This window comes from Podarcis melisellensis, assembly GCF_964234715.1.
Source record: "Podarcis melisellensis genome assembly, chromosome: Z".
Lineage (NCBI taxonomy): Eukaryota > Metazoa > Chordata > Lepidosauria > Squamata > Lacertidae > Podarcis > Podarcis melisellensis.
In genome coordinates, this window is record NC_138547.1 from 46,350,208 (window position 1) to 46,374,951 (window position 24,744).

General features: G+C 47.4%; 1 protein-coding gene across 8 annotated transcripts in view; it reads right to left on the minus strand.

Moving 5' to 3' along the window:
• Positions 1 to 24,744, minus strand: part of MED12 (mediator complex subunit 12) — a 50,200-nt gene that overhangs the window by 14,247 nt on the left and 11,209 nt on the right. For 7 of the 8 annotated variants that reach the window (XM_081897072.1, XM_081897070.1, XM_081897069.1 and 4 more), the window contains 24 exons: positions 23,493 to 23,624; positions 22,363 to 22,489; positions 21,983 to 22,209; positions 21,771 to 21,854; positions 20,992 to 21,165; positions 14,803 to 14,947; positions 13,440 to 13,558; positions 12,727 to 12,870; positions 10,856 to 11,019; positions 9,895 to 10,026; positions 9,566 to 9,793; positions 8,798 to 8,942; positions 7,754 to 7,874; positions 7,518 to 7,619; positions 6,327 to 6,440; positions 6,032 to 6,186; positions 4,653 to 4,832; positions 3,465 to 3,536; positions 2,869 to 3,023; positions 2,539 to 2,700; positions 2,322 to 2,433; positions 1,644 to 1,733; positions 1,201 to 1,310; positions 668 to 803 (listed from right to left, as the gene is read on the minus strand). In XM_081897072.1, the coding sequence (XP_081753198.1) occupies positions 668 to 803; positions 1,201 to 1,310; positions 1,644 to 1,733; positions 2,322 to 2,433; positions 2,539 to 2,700; positions 2,869 to 3,023; positions 3,465 to 3,536; positions 4,653 to 4,832; positions 6,032 to 6,186; positions 6,327 to 6,440; positions 7,518 to 7,619; positions 7,754 to 7,874; positions 8,798 to 8,942; positions 9,566 to 9,793; positions 9,895 to 10,026; positions 10,856 to 11,019; positions 12,727 to 12,870; positions 13,440 to 13,558; positions 14,803 to 14,947; positions 20,992 to 21,165; positions 21,771 to 21,854; positions 21,983 to 22,209; positions 22,363 to 22,489; positions 23,493 to 23,624 (3,330 nt within the window). The remainder of the gene's footprint in view (positions 1 to 667; positions 804 to 1,200; positions 1,311 to 1,643; positions 1,734 to 2,321; positions 2,434 to 2,538; positions 2,701 to 2,868; positions 3,024 to 3,464; positions 3,537 to 4,652; positions 4,833 to 6,031; positions 6,187 to 6,326; positions 6,441 to 7,517; positions 7,620 to 7,753; positions 7,875 to 8,797; positions 8,943 to 9,565; positions 9,794 to 9,894; positions 10,027 to 10,855; positions 11,020 to 12,726; positions 12,871 to 13,439; positions 13,559 to 14,802; positions 14,948 to 20,991; positions 21,166 to 21,770; positions 21,855 to 21,982; positions 22,210 to 22,362; positions 22,490 to 23,492; positions 23,625 to 24,744) is intronic. The other variant, XM_081897071.1, reaches the window with a different exon arrangement.

A 24,744-nucleotide genomic window follows, 5' to 3' on the forward strand; every position in this document is an offset into this window, starting at 1 on the left:
TGGGGAAATTCCCTTGCTTTACATCAGACAAACAAAGGATGAGGAACTTTTTCTCCCCTCCTGGAGAACATGCTAGTGGTGGGCAGGGTCAGAGGTGGAACAATGAGGTAAACATGAAAGTAAAGGACCCCTGGACGGTTAAGTCCAGTCAAAGGTGACTATGGGGTTGTGGCGCTCATCTCGCTTTCAGGCCAAGGGAACCGGTCTTTGTCTACAGGCAGTTTTCCAGGTCATGTGGCCAGCAGGACTAAACTGCTTCTGGCGCAACAGGACACCATGATGGAAATCAGAGCGCACGGAAATGCTGTTTGCCTTCCTGCTGCAGCGGTACCTATTTATCTACTTGCACTGGTGTGCTAGGTTGGCAGGAGCTGGAACAGAGCAACAGTTCACCTGTTCACCTTCTGATCAGCAAGCCAAAGAGGCTCGGTGGTTTAGACCACAGCGCCACCCAATGAGTGCAGTTTCTACATTTGTACATTCGACCAGGTCCTATGGATGAATATCCCTCTCTCTGCAAGAGGTATTATCATAGTTCAAGCACGTCTTCCAGCCAGGCAAAAGCACCCAATGGGTGTGTGAAGCAGGCCAGTAGGGGTTGTGGCAGGGTAGAGCCCCAAGAGCCGGAGGGACGGGGCACAGAATTCCAAGGTGGGCTCCTACTTACTCGGAGTTTCTTGACCAGGTTCATGTAGGCCCGCTTATTTTCCTCCATGCTGCCCTGTGAGATGCTGGACATATCTGCCGCAAGTGTACCATTGATAAGCACACTCAGCATGTCCAGCACTGTGGTGAAGAGCTCGCTGCCGGGTTAGAGCAAAGAGAAAGGGGAGAAGGTCACAGGAGGAAATGCAACTGCAGCAGCTGTTGTCCCAGTCCCAACCTGCATTTCTAAGCGGCAGGGAACGCCGCTGTGGTCACCCATGCCAAAACAACCCCCACCTTGGGTGCCCTCCTGACGTTAAGACCCAAGGGCAAGGATGCCTCCAAGGGCCGGGAGCCTGCATTCCTTAGGCGCATCCCTTCTTCCCAGGCCCTGCTGAAATGACGGGATGATTTGGCACACACACCTCAGCTCCTCCACTGTCATCCAGTGGCATCAGGGATGAACTCAACAAGGTTCAGGCTGAGCCTGCTGCCTTTCCTAACTCGGCACAGTTGATGGGAGAAGTGTGTGTGCATGCGCACCAAAGCACTCACTTGTTAGACTGCATGTCAACAGTGCCACTGCTGATGATATCCAAGAGGAGCACAGCCCATTCTGTGGTCTGCTGGGTGCTGCGCTGCACCGTGTCAAACATGCCCCCCACCTAAGAACGAGAACAAGAGGCTGCGTTGGCCTGAAGGAAGCACACTTGGAGGATGGCACAATGAGCACAACACCTATGGGGAACCCTGATGGAAAGGGAAGGAGAGGACAAGCACCAAGTGTCCCCACCACGCTGGCACAGTCAAGCCGCATTAACTAGAACAGACCCTCCCTAGTTTGTGCAAGGCAGAGGAACAAAGGTGAGTCAGGAGGAAAAGGTTGGGTCCAATCCTCAGGCTTATGGTCCTGCCAGCTGGAGACATTCCTTGTTCTTTTTTTCTGGCAGCACCTTGGAAGCCAGAGGAACTTGTGCCCCACCTCCCCTGGCACTTACCAGATTGAGCCTCAGCTTCAGCGCCTCGTGCATCAGCTGCTTCGCTTTGCAGTCATCCTGGTACTGATCTTCTCGCCAGTTGGTCACAATCTAGGTGGGCAGAGAGGAGACTTGCATCTGGCTAAAGGCCAAGCATGGAGTGTCCAGCCCCGCAGCCCCAGAAGCTCAGAGCAATGCCACCCTTAACATGCTCCTGTGACTCAATGCATGAAGAACAAAACAGGTGCTCGGGCCTTCATATGAGGCAAGAAAATAGCTCCAGGGATGACCGAAGTAGCCTCCCTCTTTTTCTCCCTCTCTCCCACAACCACAGCCATTGAACATGCCCTGGGGATTTTGCAGGAAGGGCTTCTGGCAGTAAATTCCAGGTTCAATCTGTGGCATCTCTAGGTAGAGCAGGCAAGGTCCCCTGCTTGAAACCCTCAAGAGTCACTGCCAGTCAGTGTTGATTGACTGGTATAACTTGGTATAAGGCAGCTTCCTATGTCCCTGGAAACCTGGAGAAATGCCACCAGTCCATGCGGACAACACTAAGTTAGACAGATCAATGGTGCATGTTCTCTGGAGCCCCTTAGCTTTAACACTCAAGTCACCACCTGTGGTTTTCCCAAGAATCATAGTGGGAGTTGCGGAAAGGGTCCCTTTGCACTTCTGATGTGGCCACAGCAAAGATCTTACCTGCTGAACCTGGCTGTACAAGGAAGTGAGGAGGCCCTCGCGCTGCTCATCCTGGCCTTTCAGGCAGGTCAAGACCAGGGACAGAAAAGGCTGCTGGCTCAGCAGGGACATGCTGCAGGTGCACCATGGTGCGAAGAAAGAAAGAGAGAAGGGTTGAGTGATGGCTTCTAAGACAGCCTCCCCAAACCCAGCCTCCTTCTCCTTTGGGCCCCCTCACCTCTTCTGTTTCTGGCGGTCCCGTTCCTTGCGGGATGAGGAGCCCAAGTGCTGCCCTTTCTCCAGCTCGTCTCCTGCAGCCTTCAACACGTAGCCTTGCACAGAAGTTGGGAGCTTGGCAATGAGAGGGGCCACCAGCCACACACCTGATCTCTCCAAGGAGCTGGGGAAGGCAGGAAAGAAGAGTTGTGGTAAGCCTCTCCTTATTATTTCCTGCAAGCTTCCTCATTTCCTGCCAATTTCTTTTTTTCCTTACAAACTTCCTTGTTTTTTTGCAGGAATCCCTTCCCACCACTGCCTTGTTCTCCTGTGCCTTTTTGCAGACACTCACCTGAGGATGGGCTTGGCTTTGGTGCTTGCTGGCACAAAGCTTGTGGAGCTGCAAAGGCTGACGATGCCGTTGCTGGCCGAGTTGGTCTCAGCTGACTGCTGGAACACTTCAATGGTGGCCTTGGCAATGTTCTCCAGGAGGGAGTTCATTTCCTGCTGCAGAGAGGTGAAGCGGAGCTTTTGAGCAGCCAACTTCCTCATTTGCTCCAAAGAAGTCCCCGTGCCAAAAAGTCTGTTGCCACTTGTTCACTCTCCAACTCCCTGCCCCAGGCACCCACCCCTTCTGAGCACCCTTTGCAATCACATCTTATGCTGAGGAAGAGCCATGGCTCCGTGGGAGAGCATCTGCTTTGCATGCAGAAGGTCCCAAGTTTGATTCCAAGCATCTTCAGACAGGACTGGGACTCCCTGCCTGAAACCCTGGAGAGTTGCTGCCAGTCAAAATAGATAATTACAGCACAAGAAGGACCAAGGGTCTGGATTCAGTATAAGGCAGCTTTCTGTGTTACTATGTTGCTGCACACAAACATGAGGAGAGTGGCCCTTGAATACCCCATCATTCCTATGCTATCCCCAAATGTGGCACTGGATGCTTACGTTGTTTGCCGTCTGCTTGATCATGAGCTGCAGCTCAAGCAACGACTGTCGCATTGTCCACTGGTCCAGGTTCTGGAACAAAAACAGACATGCTGCCCATCACCCACCTGCTAGCTGTGGCAGTAAAACTCACTTGCATCTCTACCCCTCCTCTACTTTCCCAGTGCAAGACTGAATTTTTTGGCACCCTTTGCTGGGTTTCCCCAGCCACTCTGGGTGGCTTCCAATCGAATATTAAAAACACAATACAGCATTAAATATTAAAAACTTCCCTAAACAGGGCTGCCTTCAGATGTCTTTTAAAATTAGGATAGTTGCTTATTTCCTTGACATCTGATGGAAGGGCATTCCACAGGGCAGGTGCCACTACTGAGAAGGCCCACTGCCTGGTTCTATGTAACCTCACTTCTCACAGTGGGGGAACCACCAGAAGGCCCTTGGAGGTGGATCTCAGTGTCTGGGCTGATCAATGGGGGTGGAGACGCTCCTTCAGGTATACAGGAACAAGGCCGTGTAGGACTTTAAAGGTCAGCACCTACACTTTGAATTGTGCTCGGAAATGTACTGGGAGTCAATGCAGGTGTCTCAGGACTAGAGTTATATGGTCCCGGCGGCCACTCCCAGTCACCAGTCTAACTGCCGCATTCTGGATTAATTGCAGTTTCTGAGTCACCTTCAAAGCTAGCCCCATGTTTATTTATTTTTCCAGCTGTCCCACAGCCTTCTTATACACACCCCAAAATGCATCTTCCTTACAAACCTATGAACAGGGCCATGTTTAAAGGAAGAGGGGCTGGGAGAAATTAATTCTGTGCTGATGCAGGCTGATTCTTAAGTGACCAACCTCAATTGTAGAAACTAAGCAAAAGTGAATCTAATTATTTTGCACCTTGCTTGCACTAGATTTTTAGGAAGAAGAAAAAAAGAAGTCTCATCTTCCAACCACAGAATATCCTCTTGCTAGCATTTCCCATGTATGCAATTAAACATTCTTGCATCCTAAGGGTCTAGAAAGATTTAACAAAAATAAAAGTGAGTGTCTGCTGAATTTAGCAGTGAATTGTAAAGAGCAAGGCTCTCACTGGAGCTCACACTGCCACGAGCTTCAATCACAATGCAGGCTTGCCCTGCAGCCCACTGGGAACTCCATGTTTAGAAATGCCCCAAGGAAACTGTAGCTGCTTGCACCTGTAAGATGCGCTTGATCCTCTGCCGCTGGGGATTCTCGCCCTCCTCGTTGTCGAGCAGCCGGTGCGGGTAACAGATCAGCTGCATCAGCCTCTGGGCCTGGGTGCTGCTCAGGACAGGATCCTGCAGGTCATTGCTGTCTTCACACAAGGATTTCAAGCACCGCTCACCCACCCACTCCTGCAGGTGGAAGAGAGCATACAGGGGTGACAGTGCCCCACTCAGCCTGGGAGGCCTTGCCTCTGGGACCCACCATCTGAAAAGGCTGGTGCCTCTTCACCACACCACTTTTGCTGGTCTGCACTGGCTGCTGCTCCATGCACACAGCCCTGGCATCTAGACACCCAAGCTTCTTGGAGAAGTTTGTATGCGAAGCATGTTACCAAAGTCACATGGCACAAGGCAAAGAGCAGCCTCTGGCCAGCTGAGTCACAGCTGGACTGCTGCAGAGTGAGCCAAGGCTCCCACACTGGGCCCTTTCTCTTGCACTGTAGAGGGAGACACTCCCTAGAAGAGTCTAAAACTGCAGGGCAGGGAAGGAGAAAGGACAGTCTAGGTCTTTGGGAGTTTGAAGTTCACAATACAGTGGTACCTCTGGTTATGAACTTAATTTGTTCTGGAGGTCCGTTCTTAAGCTGAAACCATTCTTATCCTGAGGCGCACTTTTGCTAATAGGGCCTCCCACTGCATGTGTGCCTCTGGTGCACGATTTCTGTTCACATCCTGGGGCAAAGTTCGCAACCAAGAGCAGCTACTTCCTAGTTAGTGGAGCTCATAACATGAAGCGTTCATAACCAGAAGCATTCGTAATCAGAGGTACCACTGTAGCGTAATGAAAAGAACAGGACCTTGGATAGCTCCAAGGGCGCCTGCTAAGGGAAGCTATTGTAAACATTGTCTCTGCAGGGGGCTGATGTCTAAGGGTCGGCTGACCAGAGCTGGAGTGTCTCTCAAGAGCTGCTGACTGCTTGGTTAAAATCATCATCCTCATCATCGTTAGAGGGCCTTCACCTTATTTTGCAGCCTCTGGTTTCTGTGGAAATCCTCTGAATTTGAGGACAGTGGTAGGGCTGTGTCCATGAGGGCCACATAGGAAGTGCCAGGGGCAATTCCTAACCCACCGGATGTAGACTGAACATTCCCTTGTCTGATTTCTCTGCCAAGGTCTCCAGATTGTGGGTCTCAATAAGAAGAGTCCCCTGGTCCATTCATATTCTGGAACTCAACCATGTCCCCATAGTTTTCTAAGGCATGGCAACGAACCCATGGGGACCTCACACAACAAGCCAGAACTCTGGCTGAAACCTGTCCACCACCCATGTCTCTGTGGAACAAGAGGCAGGAGCAACAGAAGGGCAAACAAAACCCACTATGCTCACCTGCTGACAGATGCTCCTCAGGACGTACTTGGCATAAACGTCCAGGCTGGCTGTCTCTATGGAGACCATCCGGCTTGCAGGCTTCTTGTCATCTTCCACAAGATCATCCACCCCGGCCGGATGGGAAAAACCAGAGCCCTTCAGTTCGGCGTCCCCTGCAACCAGAAGCAAGGGTAACCCAGGGTAGAGACCCACATGTAACGGCCACATGTTGCTGTGCCTCTCAGATGAGGCAGGACTGTGCCCATCTCCTCACGTTCCTGGAGACAGGAACCTACATTCCCCAGGCACATACCCAGTACGAAGACAGCCTTCAACACAGCAAACACGGCTCCGTCCACAATGCGGTTCTGGGAAGCAGCCAGCAGGTGTCGATCACAGGAAGAGCGGATGCCCACTGACGGCTTGCCTGTAGCAAGGTGACAAGGGAAGGGAAAAGCTCTTGCCGTGAACCGACTATGAATACTCCAGACCAAGCTGGGAGACAAAAAGGCACCCAAAGGCAATGCAGTAGCTGGTGAACACAGAGCAGCCAAGATGGTGTCATTGTACAGAACATTTAGTCATTGCTTATTGTTAAAGCCTTGGTGCTTGGGAAAGCTACAGTGATAAAAATTCTGGTCAAGAATGGAGCCTTCAGGACATTGTGAGAAGTGTTTGTTGGCCTCCTCCCTGGGACATTGGGCAAACCTTGGTTTCTTTGTGATCTTTTTGGAAACAGTTATGATAGCCCTGTAAATAAGCCTACAAAGTTACTCACCTACAAAGTTACTCTCCTGCTTTTTAATTTTTTTTTGTAAACTGCTTTTGGGTTTTTTCTTGACAATCAAGCAGTGAATGGAATGGAATGGTGGCCAGACCCAGCCACAGTGCTCAAGACACCTGCTGGCTCTCAACCTAAGAGGAGCCCCAAAAGGGGTTCCTATCATGCTTAGCCAGCATAACCAATGGCTAGAGATTATGGAAGCTGGAGTCTGATAACTCTTGGGACTGTCACAGGGTCTGCATCCCAGCAATAAATGGAGACTTCCATTTAGCCATCCCAGCTAGTAGCTACTGTGTAGATATTTAGGGCCATGCAGTGCATTACTGTGGCCACAGGGAGTCACCATAAGGCACCAGAGGCCTGACTGGCCACCAGGGCAAAGGCTGGCTCAGTCAATGTGGGAAGGTGGTTTTGACCAGCCATGAGAAAGAAGGGCAGATGTCACCAGCTGGCCAAGTCAGGAGACACAGCAAACGAGGAAGCAAGGAAGAGGTGGTAAAAGAGTGTCTGTTTAGGATCAGTTAATGGAGTTAAGGGAAGAACTTGCAGACACCACCCCATGGGGATGCTCTGCCCCATAGGCTGAAGAGACAACTGTCAGCAGCAACAGGTTGACCACGAAACTGCACAGCAGGAAAGAGGGTTCGGGGAGAGCAGCATCCTCCATCAGGGCAAGAAGAGACACGGAAGAGGAAACGCCCCAAAGAAGCGATCACTTACTGCTGTCCTGCTGGCAGGGGTTCAGCTGCGGGGTCTTGAAGAGGTGGAGCAAAATCCGGCAGGTCAGGCGGGCTCCGGGTTCCGAGTCCTGCTCGCTGCAAGCTGCAGAAAGGTAAAACCACCAGTGGCAATTGATCTGAGCTGACCCTCTACTTTTCAAGGAGGGTGGGCAGGCCTCCATTTGCAAGGCCCCTTACGAGGCAGCAGGGTCCCAGCCATTGCAATCAGGCACTCACCAGCATTGAGCAACGAAGGGATGGCAGCACAGCGGATCAGGTCCTCGAGGAGGAGGCACTGGCGCGCAATGAGGATGGCCACGAACGTGGCAAGAGAGTCATGGAAAGACAAGTCACTCACCTAAGGGAAGGAGAAGGCCACAGCTGAGGCTTTTTTAATTAAAAAAAAAGTTGCTTCTGTGGAACTGGAATCACTCAAGAGCAATCCACACACAAGACCTCGTCACGACATAGCCTCAGGCTGGGGAGTATTTTTCTTTCTCTTTCTTTCTTTTAAATAAAGTTTTATTAAGACTTTTCATAATATAAGAAACAAACTGATGTAAACAACAACAAAAATAAAAAGGAAAGAGATAAAAAAAGGATTAAAAATTACAAAAAGTCCTCTCTCATCTTAACTTTTGTCCCATAAGAAAAGGTGGCATCCTCAAAGCTCTCACCTGGGAGCATCCCTTTCTTCCCCCAGCCTCTGACCCTGGGATCTCACCTTCCCTGCCTCTCACACAGGGTCCTTTACCAACTGTCTGTCACTTTCACCTGCATACAGTTCTTACCAAAATATAGTAGGAGAGAATGTTAAAGGGAATAATAACAGAATAAAGAGAGAGAGAAAAGGTAAAGAAATGAAAAAAGAAATGTCTTGTGAGAGAGATTAAAATTCCTCAGGGTAAAGCCCTTCAAGCAAATGCAGCACTCCACAGTATATATTTAGCTAGCAGCAGAAATAGGAACACAGGAAGCTGCTTCGAACTGAGCCAGACCATTGGTCTATCTCGCTCAGTACTGTTTACACTGGCCAGCAGCTGCTCTCCAGGGTTTCAGGCAGATTCCCTACAAGGAGATGCCAGGACTGAGCCTGTGACCTTCTGCGTGTAAAACAAGCGCCTTTCCTCTTTCTAGCACCCTGTGTATTGCCTTGAGTTGCTCCTCAAGGATTTCACACCCTGACGCTTCTCCAGGTACCCTCAGCAGCCTCCACGCACACTCTATCCAGCACAACCTCCAATGTCCCCACCCCCATCACAGCCCAGGCCCTGCCCTTACGTCCACATTGCAGAGGAGGTCATTGAAGCCACAAGTCCCGTTGTTGGAGGAGCAGCACAAAGCCTTCAGCACACCCAGCCACTCGGCACTGAGTGACTTGCAGTAGCCCGTCAGTTCAGCGCACAGGATCGCGATGTCGTTGACCCTGCACAAGAAAAGGCATTGGTGGTGGTGATGATGGCCCCTGGCCTGAATGGCTTCAAAAGAGGCGATTAAGACATACTAAATGGAGAAGAAACCTAGCAGTGGTTATTTAATTGTGGCGGTCAAATGGAACCTCCACGTGCAGAGGCAGTATACCTCTTAAGAGACCTGCACTTCTTTAGGCAAGTCTGTCCAGAAATGTAGAATGGCTCTTTTGATTTCGGTGTTTTGATCCTAGTTTTAGCTTATCAGTGACTTTTAATTATTTCTGAAGGTATTAAATAATTGTTTTCAACTGGTTTTTTATGGTGAATTTATTGGTTTATTCTTTTTGTAAATCGCTTCGAGGCTCTTCCACTTACAATCAAGCAGTATGAAAAGCATCACAATTTTTTAAAAAAGTTTTAAAATGCTATATGCTTCTAGGAGGGAGGCAAAAATGTAGGCAAGGCCTATTGGATCCATACTTTTCTTCTGAAGTGCCTATTGGCCCCTGTAGGAGAAGGGCTGGTGGGCCGGACGGCTCTGCTCTAGTCTAACCCACCCAGAGCTCTTACATGGTTAAAAAGTGTCACTAAGAGGAGAGGTAGCCCAGAGGCCCAACCAGCCTAGTCCAGCTCTCACCGATCAGGGTCGTGGTGCCCCACACAAACGTGCATGAGGGCGTTGCACACAAAGCTGTAGCGGTTGGCCGGGTTGTCGGTGAGGCTCTTGCCCAGGTTGGTGTAGGTGAAGTTGTGGGCCGACGGATTCTCGATGGTGTCGATCATGAACAAGGGCTCCCATAGCATGTTCGAGTCGGATGGCTCCACGTTGCAGTAGATGGTGTTCTTCACCTTGGAGCAGAAGTCGCTGGTGGGGAGAAGGAAGGAAGGTGGATGAGGACCTTTTAGGTAGGAGAAACAAAACACACTTCCCTGCGTCACCTCCCTCGACAGCCAGATGGCGCTCACCTGAACAGCTCTCCAAATTTACTCTTCAGGTGGCTGCAGGAAGTGTAGAGGTCATAGAGGTACGCTAGGATGCAGCGTTCCGCAGAAGATCCGTCGGAGCGGTTCATGCCGTGCTTCACCACCCCACACAACCTGAAGGGGCAGAAGAAAGCAGGGTTTAAGGAGTGGTGAGAGGGTTGGATTAAGACAGGGAGGGTTTCAATCCTCCACTTGGTCACCTTGGGGCAAGCCACAGTCTCTCAGCCCAACCTTCTGTCATCAGCGCACCCCCTCCCCATCACCAGTCTGGTGTATAGGCAGCTATTCCCAGGTCTGTGCTCTACGGAGCACCTGCAGCAACAGAGGGCCACACACTCCTTCCACCTGCATGGAAGCTGCCGCTGTGCTTCCCTCTTCAATCCCCTCCTGGTTCTGGGAGACAATGGTGCAAGAAAGGGCAGGGAAGCTCCTAGCCCTTCACTTGCCCAACTGGCCTCTTCCTCCTCTTTTTCTGACCAACCCTGCGTCCTGCCTCCCATCTCTGAAGCTTTCCCTGCCTCTGACTCTTGCCTACTGACTAGTACAGGTCCCCACAAACCACTGCCCCCTTCTCATGACTCCAGCCCCCTTTCCCCTCAGGCACACTCATCAGCATCCTGCCAGTCCCTGACACAATTGTTGTGAGGATTAAAAGTGGAAGGGAGGGGGAGAAACATGTATGCCACCTCGAGCTCCTTGGAAAAAATAGTGGGATATAAATGTAGCAACAGGTTTACAAATAAAGTGAGAGAAACTGTGATGGAAGGCAGGGTGGTGAGGGGAAACTCAACATGCAGGGGGCAAGCAGGGCTGTCCACGCCTCCCCCGCCCACAGGGCATTTCCGGGCATTAAAGATGGGGAGCTGCACCAACAAGAAGCTCTTACGCAATGCAAGGCCCCTGACACCCTTAGAGCAGCAGATGAGAAGCACTGGATTCCTACCCTTCGAATACTTGAGCCATCTGGTCCTGATTCAGGATAAGGCAGGAATGATAGTGCCGCAACACGGCCACGATGCACAGGCACAGGCTGGTGGTGTAGCTGCCCACCAGGTTAGAGGACTTCAGCAGCAGCTCTGCCTCCACCACACTCAGCTCATTCAGCAGCTGGATTCAACACAAGAAAACGTAAAGATTAAAGGAGGCATGTGTGAGTGACACAGCAGACTAGTTCACAGACCACTATCCCCAGCCCCTTACAAAAGCTGTTTCTGTTGACAGAAATAGGTCAGGAGTTGAAGTTTTCCAAAAGAATAGTGAGGGGCTTGGAGATGTAGGTCTGTGGCCCCCTCACCCATGAACTCTCTAAGTAGCCAGTGGCCAATTCCCCACGGGGCTTTGTGCTCACACAGTCCCTCCTCTCTCCCAAATGCTTAAATGAATTACTTTCCCCTTTGGGGCAAAGCCACAATTTGTTGTAACACTTGATCCAGGAAGCTGTGACTTGCACATAGCCTCCAAACAAGGATCACCAACCATCTGCAAACAACAGCTTGGAATCTTGGGTCTGGAGAACACAATCAAACCAGAGTTTGCAGGCCAGGCATCACAGTGGCAAGTGATGGGCCTTTTAAAGTGAAAATGCATCCAAGTTTTGCTTTTTGTTTTGGTAAATGAAGCTGCAAGATTTCTCTCGAGGCAGCTCAGCTTCAAGGTTTGCTGGACTACAACAAGCTAGCAGAGCCAGTGGTCAGGGATGATGTGAACTAAAATCCAAAAACAGGTGGAGACTCAGGTTTGAGAAACATTGTACTAAACTAACTCCAATATCAGAGACAGCATGCTCCAGAATAAGTTGCTGGGGAGCACAAGTGAAAAGAGCACTATTGCACTCCTGTCCTGCTTGTGGCATTCTTAAGCGAACCTGGTTCACCGCTGTACAACAACATGGTTCTGAACCCTTGGCCTGACCCAGCAGGGCTCTTCTGGTGTTCCTATGGAACAGAGGAGGGAGAAGCAGACTGGAGAAAGGCAAGAAGCAGACTTCTCTTTTATGAAATACAAAAGACAGAACATGAGAGGAAAGAACAGAAAAGATGCTCTGATCCTGGTTGGTGGGTGGAGACAGCTCACTTGGACGCCTCTCTCCCTCTGGACTAACAAAAGTAAGGTGCAAATGGTTTGTGTACAGTCATATCTGGGGTTAAATATGCTTCAGGTTGAGCGTTTTCAAGTTACACTCTGCGGCAACCCAGAAGTAACGGAGCACGTTACTTCCGGGTTTAGCCACTCGTGCATGCGCAGATGCTCAAAATGACATCACACGCATGCACGGAAGCGGCGAAATGCGACCCGAGCACACGCGTATTACGTTCTACTCAGGATGCGAACAGGGCTCTGGAACGGATCCCGTTCTAGAGGTACCACTGTATTACATGCACTTCCATTTGGTATGTACAATTTTGTTCTGTCTGTTCATTCTCACTGCTATCCTTTCACTGCTATTGTATTTGGTAACGTAAGAAGAGCTCTGCTGCATCACCTGACCATTGGAGATGATGGGAACTGTGAGTCCAACCATGTTTGAAAGACAATTGCTTTCTCCATCCCTGACTTAACCAAGCACAAGGTTTCTGGAAGGGGTGGGGTCAACGCATACAGCAGCAGGACCCAACCAAGTGCCATCCAGGTGCCTTGGACCACCAGTCGCAACAGCCCAAGCCAGCTGTGCTGATGGGTGCAGGTGGCGTTGTAGTCTGAAACATCTAAAGGGTATCAGGCTGGAAAGGCTGCTATAAGAAAGAGGGGAGGGAGAGAAATGAAGAAGGGACCGAGGCGGGTTCTATCATCAGCCCCCAGCTTCGAGATGCCCACCTGGATGGCGAAGTCGATGAGCCCACTGATGTTGAGCGAGTACTCCATCAGGTCGAAGATGAACTGGACATGCTGCACCAGGGGCAGGTGGTAGGACATCCCTAAGGCAAAGCTGGTGATCTGCTCTAAGACGTTGCGTGATACCTGGAGTTGGGGAGCAGGGGGTCAACAGCCACCGATTATGAAGCCCTGGGGGGGGGTCCAGGTGCAGCCCTCCAGGCCTCTCTGTCTGTCCCGGGCCATGCCCCCTCCCCAGGCCACACCCCTCACTGGCCCTGTTCTGTCCCCTCCTCTAGGGACTTTACCTGGGCGGAATGTGTCCTTGCACTGTGATGGGATCTCTTGCTTGCCTGGATGAAGGATGGAGAGCGGGGTGTGTAGGTGTGTCTAGCCATGCCTACTTTAGCCACACCCACCACTGGCATCCCCCCCAAAAAAACTTTCACACAATGGAATATGGCCCATGGCCTGAAGAAGGATCTGCATGCCTGATGTAGCCCAATACTGTCTTCACTGACCGGCAGCAGCTTTCTTTCTTTCTTTTTCTCAACATTTGCTGCGTGAAGCTATAGACCAGAGATGCCAGGGATTGAACCCGGGACCTTCTATGTACATAGCACATGCTCTGCCCCTGAGACATATGTGCCTTTCAGTAGTCAGCTGAAAGGCACATGACCAAAGAAGATCCCTGTCCTCACGTGCAAGGCACACACCTGAGAGGTGACAAGGTGCTGGTCAAAATGAGAAAGGTGTTGGAACTTAGCAAAGATGTCCTCGGCTGTCGGGAAGGCCTCTGGCTTGTTCCGTTTCCTTTTCTGCCCCTCCTCTCCCCCTATACAGAAGGAAGGAGAGAAAACAAAACAAAGCAAAACCAGACGGCTGCTGCTTAGTTTTTGCTTAGAAATGTAAGCCCCACATTTTTCATTTGCATAAACACAAAGAGCAGCTTCAGGAAAACCATAAGCAATACAATCTCAGTAGAAAATCAATGTGAAAATGGCAATGAATTTTGCAATTACTTGGTAAGTACAAAAAGCAGCAGTTTACAGTATGGTAGTTGGGAATTAGAAGCACTGTATATTATTGTCCCCCAAAGAACCTCAGCAAACAGAGTGGTTTTTAATCTGGTGCCCAAAACGTATCTCAGAGAGGGCCCCTGAATATCCTGGAAGATAGCATTCCATAGGCTAGGTGCCTCAAAATAAAAAGCCTCCTCTCCAGGTGTGGCTCACCTAACCTTTGCAGGAGGCCTTCAGAGGATGACCTTAGCAGGCTGGCAGATCATCAGTTCATTACCTAAGTAATTAGGCCCCAGATATTGGAAAGGCTGCTTCCTTCCCTGGAGACCCTCTCATATGTTAAGATCCTCTTGGTAGCTCCACCACCCTCAGACTGTATGAAAGCAGCCCAGGAGAGTGTTCACTATCTGTGGCAGCACTTAAGCTATGGAATTCATTCCCCACAGAGGCACATGTAGCATCTTCACAGGACAGCTTCCGTCCCATGCTGAACTCGCACCTCTTTATTCTGGCATTCAGAGCCTGAGGTGTGTGTTTCTAGGAGCCGCCCTATTCTTTTGACTGTAAATTGCTTTAACTGACTTTAATATCATGTTTTTACAGTGCTCTAATGTGGCCCTGGGACCTTACGGTGAAGAAACATGACGCAGATAAGAAATGTAATAATGGTAACAATAAGATGATAGTGATATTGGAGATGACCATTCAGGTAACCTGGTCACAGGCCACTTGAGTCAAAAGCAGCACTCTGAAGTAGGCCAGGAAGCCAACACAATTATTTCAATACTGACCAAATGTGATCTTACCCACAAGCACTGCCATATTTTGAACACATTGTCCTTTCCAGTGTTCAAAAGAAGCCCCATGTAAAGTGCACGAACCCATAACACAGGGTTTCCCAACTTTGGGACTCCAACTGTTTTTGGACTACAATTTCCATCATCCCTGTCCACTGGTCTTGCTAGGTAGGGATGATTGGAGTTGTAGTCCAACAACAATGGCTGGAGACCCAAGTTTGGGAAACCCTGCTCTTTGGACACACAGGTGCCCCACAGACCTGTCTCTGCTGTGCTCTTCCTGTTTAACACCTTCAGGATATCTTTGGTTATCTTCTTGATGGCATGCCGTGCCTCATCACGCTGCTTCCCAACACCAAAAAGGACCACAAGCCGCTGGTTGCATTCGTGGCTGCTTGACTCCTCCTGAGAAGCAAGAGATTGGAAGGGGTGGGTGTCAGCTGCTGATGCCAGGCGGGGAGCTTTTCCAGCTACCAATGTTAAGAGGCCCTTGCCTACCTCACAAACCCAATGAAGCAGGGTGGGGGACCTCAAAGACATTTCCCCTAAACCATGCTCACCTACCCCACACCTGATGTCAGGTGCAGTGGGCAGGTACTGGAGTGGCTGCAAAGGGACAACTAGGCAGGAGCAAGGTGCACCTCCACCAGCATTGAAACTGCTGCCAAAATAGAGGGAGAAAACCTCAGCTCTAATGGTCATTTCAATGCAAACAGCTTGGTGCTGCAGCAACAGCAAAGCCCCTTGCAAGGCAGTTCCCAAGCGCCTGACCACCAACTGGCTTCCAGGCGCTTGGGAAGTGCTGCACAATGGACTTCAACAGGCGGGTTGCGCAGAGAAAAGTCTGGCCTGCTGAACCAAAAACAGTACTCTTTAGTGCAGGGTTGGTGAACCAAGGCAGAGAACATAAAGCATTCCATAACGTAGCAGGCAGTGGGAAATGCTTTTGATAAAAATGCAAGAGTTGCTCATAGGAAGGTGCCATGTTGTAAATCAGAACTTTTGTCCACCCAGCCCATGATGGGCCTTAGCAGTTTGCAAGAGTCTCAGAAAATGAGATCTTTCCCATCACCTCCTATCTAAAGCCTTTGGCTGAAAATGCCAGCAGTCAGACCTGGGAAGTTCTGCATGCAAAGCGCACACTCTGCCACTGAGCTGTGCCCTCTCTCCTAAATCTACATGCATAAAGTAGCTGGCAGAGAAAAGTTTATATGGCGCATTTGCCATCTTTGCCACACTGCACCATGCACTAGATCAAGGGTGGGAAAGTTGTGGCCCAGCGGATGATGCTGGACTTCAATCATCCCTTGCCAGTGGCCATGCTGGCTGCTGGGGCTGCTGGGAGTTGGAGTCCAGCAACATCTGGAGGGCCACAGCCCCCACCCCGCTCCAGATCACAGTCTAAGAAGCTGCCTCCAAGTTTCTACTTTGCAAGTTGTTTCCAAGTCACTCTGAGTTCATGTTTCTGAAAAAAGCAGCTAATGAATATTAATCATAATAAGATGGCTGATAGGTCGCTTAGTTTTGTGTCAGTAGCCAAGCCCTGCTAGTTACCATACTACCTTTTTTAAAAGGGGGGACAGCCACATTAATGTTTTTATAAATCCGGTGGGGGGCGGGGAGAGGAAGCATGCACAAATTAATGTTCTAACTCAGGGCTTTCACATTTCCTAGAGTCCTCCCACCTTCTTCCAAAAGGTGGGAAAGCACTAACTAGCACACTGTCAGAGCCCTCAAACCTCCTTCCCAGAGTGCCAGGCTTACTCGGCTTTGGGAAGGCAGCGCAAGCACGGGGGGCGGGCATGTCAAATGCTGAGGGCTGACAAAAGAGGCCTTGAAGGCTGCATGTTGGACCACCCTGTTCTAACCCAGAAAGGTAGCAAAACCCAAATGATGCAGGTCATGGGCAGAGAAGTTTGCAGAGAAGTTTGACAAGCACACAGAAGCAACTTCCGCAAATGATATCTCCCTCGTGTTCTTGAGGATGTAATGAGGGGAAAGTGACAGCATCTCAACTACACAGAAGGCAGTGGTGAGGAGGGAATTAAGTGGTGTCAGGTGGAATATGCAGCTTGTCAAACCCTAGATGGATTTCTGCAGTGCTAAAAGTTGGAGAGGGACTGCTGCAGGCAGAAGCCACCTCAAACACCATACTAAGTGGCCTGTTCCCATTTAGCAATATAAATTTATGCACAACAGGTGTCTTCTGCCAACAGAAACACAAGGCCCAAATTATACACAACCTATTGTTCTTGTTTACATATGAAAAACACACACAACAAAGAATCTACTTAGAGAGCCTTAAGGGGAAAAGTGCCAAACAAGATTTCCTTCACTGTAAATACAATGGTGCACATGACATCAAAACACAACAAGACCTACAAATTCTTGGCAGGATTATCTAAAACAACCATTAAAGGACATTATGAATATGATTTTAAATACGGGCGAGCTGCCAAAATCATGGAAGAATTCTTATATAATTTTGATTCCTAAACAAAGCATTTGATAATGTGTCCTGCGATTTTATGTTTAAAGTTTTAGAATATATGGGTTGTGGAGACACTTATATAAAAGGAGTTAAGGTAATATATACTGACCAGTCAGCTAAGCTGATGGTATATAGTGTTCTGATTGAGAAGTGTAAAGTAACTAAAGGAACAAGACAAGGCTGTCTGTTGTCACCTTTGTTGTTTATAATAGTTTTAGAAGTTTTGGCGCAAAGAATAAGATGTAATCAAGATTACAGACGTAAGAGTGGAACAGAGACAATATAAATTAAAAGCATGTGCAGATGATGTGGTGATATCTGTAGAAGAACCAATAGAGTCAATCTTCAAAGTATTATAAGAGATTTTAAAAAATTGACGAAATAGCAGATTAATAAAGGCAAAACCAAACTCTTGCTTAAAAATATAAAGAGTAAGAGTAAGAACAAATTACAAGATGTATCCAGTTTAAAGATTGAAAGAAAGGTTAAATATTTAGGTGTATGAGAGACAATTATATTAAAACCTGGTAAGATATTAAAATAAATTTGCAAATTTGGAACAGAATGAATCTTTCATTATTAGGCAGACTGTAGACCATAAAGATAAATGTGTTGTCCAGAATGTTATTTCTGTTTCAATTGATTCTGGTGATTGACAGGACAGATTGTTTCAATGTATGGCAAAAAGATATCTCCAAATATATTTGGCAAGGGGAAAAACTGAGAATAAAATATAAAATAATGATAGATGCAAAAGAAAGCGGAGGTTTTTCCCTGCTGGATATGAAATTTTATTATGAGGCATCCTGTCTTTGTTGGTTGAAGGAATGGATGTTAGAAAATTGGCATATTTTAGACTTAGTAGATCATGATAATATTTTTGGCTGGCACACTTATTTATGGTACAAAAGGTGAAAGTTCATAAAGAATGTACAAATCATATAATTAGGAAAAACTTGTATAGAGTATGGGATAAATACAATGATTTATTAGAAGTAATAAATTAATTTTAAAAATTAAATTAAAAATTATAAAAAATGGCTCTCACCACTGGAAGCTATAGTGGTAAAGAAAAATAATATGATAGAAGGGTGGGCAACTTGTAGAAAACTATTAAAACAAGAGGGAGGAGAATATAAATTAAAAGAATTTAAGGAATTATCAGGGACATTAACAACATGGTTACAATATCATCATTTGAATGAAGTATTTAAGAAAGATAAGATATGAGGGTTTGGGGAACAAATATCAAAACTGGAGTGAGGCCTGTTGGAATATAATGTATAAGGTGTCTAAAATGTCTAAAATATTATTGGAATGGGAGACAAAGAATGTGCAAGTACAATCCGCAATGATACACTGGGCAATAGATATTGGTCATTATATAGACATGGAAGCATGAGAACGATTGTGGAATATGAATACAGTGGTACTTTGGGTTCAGAACGTAATTCATTCTGGAGGTCCGTTCTTAACCTGAAATGGTACCACTTTAGCTAATGGGGCCTCCCACTGCCACACGATTTCTGTTCTCATCCTGAAGCAAAGTTCTTAACCCAAGGTACTATTTCTAGGTTAGCGGAGTCTGTAACCTGAAGCGTCTGTAACCTGAAGCGTATGTAACCCGAGGTACCACCGTATAAAATTTACAGCGTGTTATGGTTTAAAAGAAAATTATATGAAAATGATATATTGTTGGTACCTAACACCGAGTAAACTGGCAAAAATGTATAAATCTAAATCAAGGAAGTGTTGGGAATGCAAAGCGAAAGAAGGTTTTTTTTATCGTATGTGGTGGTCTTGTAGTAAGGTTAAAGCCTACTGGGAAATTGAATTGAGAAGGATGTTTAAAATAACATTTGTAAAAAACAACAACACAGAAGCTTTTCTTTTGGGAATTATAGGAACAGAACTACCCAGACTGTACAGAAATTTATTAATGTATGCGACTACAGCACCAAGAATGTCACTCGCCTCAAAATGGAAAGAAGTCCCAGGAAAGGAAGAATGGATACAGAAACTTATGGAATATGCAGAAATGGCGAAACTTACCAGAAGAATAATAAATCAAGATAACAAACTTTTAATAAATGAATGGAAACGGTTTATTGAATATATACAGTTAAACTGTAAAAAGATTTAAAAATTGGCAGGATTATTGTAATAACCTGCAGTTTCCTAAGAGTATACATTTAGAGTAGATAATTAAATGAGAAAATTAAATGAGTTTGGATATGCAGAAGATATTAAAAAATAAATTTAAGGAACTGCAGAAAGAGGGGGAAGGAAGTCAAACCTTGAAACGTTAAAATGATTGTAAAATTAATGAAATGTATAAATTTGAAAAGTATAAATAATATTTTTTAAAAGAAAAGACCTACAAATTCTAATGGAGATTACATTTTTCAAAGTGGCACAGGAGAAATTTGAATCCATACTACCTGCATGTTGCATTAGTCACTATATCGGTCAAATATCTTGTTTATAGAATGTAAGCTGATGTTATTGTTAAGTGTATTAAACATTACCGGCTCTCTTTATTCAGACAAGGGGAAGACAAATAGACAGTTATGTTTAATTTGTTTTATTTATTTATTGAACTTATATAGCGCCCAATACCCAGAGGTCATTGGGCGGTTCGCAGAACAAAATCAAAATATAAAACCATAAACTATATAATCGGAATAAAAACAACCACCCAATAACCCCCGCCCCCCCAAAAAACCCCACATTTTGAAAGGGCATAGCATGTCAATCAAATCAACCAACGGCCTGGTTAAAAAAGAACGTTTTTGCCTGGCGCCTAAAGAGGCGCCAGGCGAACTTCCCTGGGGAGAGCATTCCAGATGGGGAGTAAATGCAGAGAAGGCCTGTCCTCACATGAAGGAGGGCCTCAGAAGATGATCTCATAGGTTCATATGTAAAAAGGCGGCCCTTGAGGTATTGCAGTCCTGAGCCATTTAAGGGTTTATAGGTTAAAACTAGCACTTTGAATTGGGCCTGGAAACTAATTGGTAGCCAGTGCAGTCATACCAGGATCAGTGTAATATGCTCAAACCATTTTGCTATGGTGAGCAACCTGGCTGCTGAATTCTGCACTAGCTGAAGTTTCAGCTAGCTGAACAGCAGTAGGCAGTTCATCACCTGCCTACTGCAGCATAACATCATCAAAAATAAAAAAGTAAAATAGTGGAAACAGGCAGATAGACTCAGTTTGCAATGTAAGCCGTTTAAAATCAATTTGACAAATAAATTTTCTGAAACCAGGGTTATTTTCTAAAAGGGAGGGTTAGTCTTATTTTTTTTTAGGTGCCAGACAAAAACTTTCCTCTGTAGCCAGGTCTTCGGCCTAGAACCATCAACAGCCTTGTAGACATGGGTGGAATGTTTTTAATGTAGGTTGTGTTTTTTTTACCCTATGGTTTTAATGTATCTAGTGAGCTTTAATTGTCTGTCTGGTTGGTTGGTTGGAAGTTGCTCTGGGTTGTCCTGGGCAAGATAAAGCAACTAACAAATTTAATTAATTGGCCTGGTTGTGTTGAATATTTGTTTGGAACTCGAGAGGCAGGTTTCTTTTGATTTATGAAAGGTTTTGATTGCAAATTGACATGATGGTATGCAAAAATGAATGTGCGTTGTAGGAAAATTTCATATGGATACCAAACAAGAGGCAAGCTTTCCAGCCTAGCTACAACTTAAGTGGAGTTCAGAAGAAATAGCTAACTTCTAGTTCCTTGGGAGTGTGTGTAGTGGAAATGACCTTCATTTGTATTCCACTGTTTAGTAAACATGGTATGCATTTATCTGGAATGTGTTGTTATTCACTGCAGCATGTGCTGTGGGCTTCTCACAACTGATAGCATAATACAATCATTTTATTTAGAGGAGATTAGGTCTTATGCATCAGATTTCTACTCCTCTCCATCCAGAGCAAGCCTTGAGCTGCTTCCTCTCCTACCTGTGGAATAGGGAAGTGCATGGAGTACTGGATATGCCGAGGCTGCTCATAGAGGGACGCCAGCATTCCATCTGCAACTCTGTCCTTCAGGAGAGGCTTGATGTCCTTCTCAAGATCCAGTTTCTCCGGAGAAGGGCTGGCTTTAGACTCACAGTGCATGGGAGGGGAAAACATCTGGTGGGGGGAGAAGAGAGATGCACACGCAGAAGGCAAGGTGAGGTCACTGAACTAGTTGGAAAGGGGGAGAAAAAAGGCTACCTTCAAAAAAAGCAGTCTCGGAAGGATACCAAAGCAAGGTTGCTATAGTCACGTGGCCAACACACCAAACAGGCCTGTCACTCACTGCATGCCTTTCATTGAGCACCAGGCAGTGCAGGAGGAGGCGGGAGCCTGGGGTAATCAGCTGGTTACCAAGGATTCCAACGACTTGCTTCTGTCTCTCCCACTAAACCCACATTTACGCTGTCAGGGCCACCTGACTCCCTGCACGCAACCCCACTTTGGCTGCCACGAAAAGGTGACTTTGGCTGTGCCAAGCTCTGCCCTCATCCCTGGCTGCCTCTTTGAATACTGAAATAAAACAGGCATTCAGGGAGCAGAATGCTTATGGGCTGTGCCCTCTCTGCAGCATACCAGGCAGAGAAAACCAAAGGCATGCACTACTCCCCTCCCCCAAGCACTGGGACGAGGGGCACACACCAAAACCCCCCATTATTTTATGAAGTCACAAGTATAGGACTTAGAAAGGGGCCTAGCCAGGCCACCCTGGCAGGTCATACCGAGAAATCTGTCTTCTCCATATCATCAAAAATCACGCTGGAGTTGTGGTCAATGTCCATCTGGCACTCTGACAGGCCCGTGTCCTGGGAGAGACAGGAAACAAGGCGCAGCTGTTCAGATTCTAAAAGCCCCACAAGCAAGCCCCAAAGTCCCCCAACAGCAACTGCCCCTTTTTCTCCTGCACTATCTCCTTCTCTTCCCTGGCCCACACCTCCAGCTTCATGCTGCTGCTCCCTTCCACCTCCTTCCTGTCGTGCTCGTCGGCTGTGTCGTCAAAGGGCGAGGGAGGGCGAGGCCCATGCTCAATGGCCAGGTCCCCGCGGGAGATCAGCGTGCACATGTACATGTTGTGGGAGAAGACGTCGTGCCTGATCAGCTCACAGAACAGCAGGACCAGGTTGAAGAACTCCACCCTCTCGTTCTCGTTGCTGGGGTCGGCTGCCAGGGAAAGGGAGAAGAGCAGGTGAGGAAGCAGCAGTGTAGCCACATTTCCCCAAAGGAAGGGTAAGCAAAGGAGGGCAATGCTTTCCCAACTGCCGCCTCGGGACCTGCCAGGAGTTGAAGGTGAGAGCCATACACCAGAGCCCATACTTAGCACGGGAGCCTGGGTGTCCAGGAACTGCATGAGGACGTCCTGAAAGACGGGCGTAACGACTGGCGAGAGGGAACCTGAGGAGATGGAGCCTTTCTCGTCCACCACTTCTGAGTCTCCGCACCTCTGGGCAGAAAGGGATGTGGTTAGTCCCCAGCCCCTCAACCGTCAAAACAAAGACCATCCCGCTTCTGCAGTTTGCTACCTTTGGATGAAGCAAAAGCCTGCCCCAGTAACCGAGGGCTTCACAGCATAGGAACCAGGGTATCTTAACAACATCTTTCTCCTGTATGGGCCTCTCAGCTCTCTAAGGATGTCAGCTGCCACCCTGTTCTACATTGCGTTAGATAGGTGGGCGAGTGGCTGCTTTTTGCACTGCACTCTACACTCTCCCCACTTGTGATTTCCAACAACTGGTATTCAGAGGTACAGTGCCTCCAGTTTTTTGCGACTACGTTCTCTTCCACCAAGTTATGTTGTGTTGTTATGTGTTATGTTATGTTACACTATGTTATGTTTTTGTTTGTTTTAGATAGAATTCTATTACCGTTTTTATTTTGGGGATTTTCTAAACAGCTTTTTTTTTGTTTTTTTAACAGAAGAGTTGGTTATAATTTTGAAGCAAACAAAGCTACTGCCATGGTCATCCACACAAGAATGACACCAATATCCTGGAGGTGATAACAGAAGCTGTTACTAGCATTTTGTCCAAGGACATCTAGTGAGCTTCAGAGTTACCCCTCAACTCAAACTCTGCATCAAACCTTAATAACCAGGTCTAGGTGGAAGAGTGGGATTTTAAGAGTACTTACCCCAGCTTTTCCCAACCTAGTGCCTTCCAGGACTACAATTCCCATCAGTCCCAGGGGCTGATGGAGAGTTGTAGCCCAAACATCTGGAGGACACCAGGTTGTGGGAGACTGCTTTCCCCAAATCACTAGATTCCTTGCAAATTTTTCTTTTCTTCCACCCCTACAAGTTCTCCCTACAGCAAGGATGATGAATCTGTCACTGTCCTGATGCTGTTGGACTGCTGTTAGCCCCAGCCAGAACAGCTAATCAGTTATGCATCATGGACATTGTAGTCCATGCTGCCCGGCTCTGCAGTTGAAAGTGCTCCCACACTCACCTCCGCTTCAATCTCAGAGTTCCGCTTCTCCAGCAGCTTGGCCACAACCATTGCCCTGTGGCGCCCGGATCGCTTGTGGCTGACAGCCCACTCACACAGAAGGGCCACCACTGCATCATCATCTGGGGAGATCTGCCAGGAAACAGGTTGAGTAGAGCAGCAGTTCTCAAGCTCCCCTCTGCCCCTGACCAGTTGAAAACTGCTGATGGTCCTAGCGGATCACTTAATGATGTTTTTTTCTGCCTGTTGTAGCAATTGTAATGCACTGTACTAGATGCTGTGTGATTTCTAACTGCATTTTTATCACTTCTTTTATTTCTTCTGTAACAGATTCCACAAACTGCGAACAGTAATGCACGGAAACACAATGTCAGAAACAAAAGAAGCTTCTGTTTATTGCTTCTTCTTTTTATTGTGTTTTGGTGCATTATAGTTAAATATCAATATGAATATTTAACGCAGACATGCCCAAGACCACCTGAATTAAGCTTGTAGACCACCCACAATTTTGGAACCCCTGGTGCAGGGTATCTAAATGTGCCAGGGGCTGGTGACAGGCTCCATTTCTGCAGACTGACCATGAAAGGGTTCTGAGGTCCCATAGCTTCAAACAATCCCTACCCACAGACCCTGTGCTCTCCTCCCACATTGCTCAGAGAGAAAATGCTCTAGCAGAGGCCCAGAGATCAGGCCAGGTCAGGATATAAATTCAGGTCTGCAACACCAGCTGTTGCTTTCCTTCAGTCACAGTGTTAAACAAAGCAAACATTAATGCCAGAAGAGGCCTGCTAGAGTGATCCAAGGTGAGAGGATTATGACTGCTCCTCTCCCCCCCCCCCAAAAAAAAGCAAAACTGCAATTGGCTTACGTTAGAAACCATGATAAACAACCTAAAGTTACACACACATAGACACAAACAGTTCAAACTCAGTGCCACTCCACTAAAGATAAGCAGAACATTAAGGACCAAATGCCTGGGGAAAACAAGAATGTTTTCATATGGTGCCTCAGAACAGAGAGTGATGATCACTAGCTGCTCCTAACAGACTCCTGCATAAAAGTCTTCAGTCCCTTGCGAAAGCTTCTAGAACAGTTTCATTACTCCAATTTCTAGACTGACGGTGGTGACTTGCTGAGAAGCAACCTTCCCTTAGCCAATGACTGGACTTTCCCTCCGTTCTTGACCCTGGACTGTACTCTGGCTTTGCTCTCTGGAACATCCCGTAAACTGACTCTGAACCCCTGGAACAAC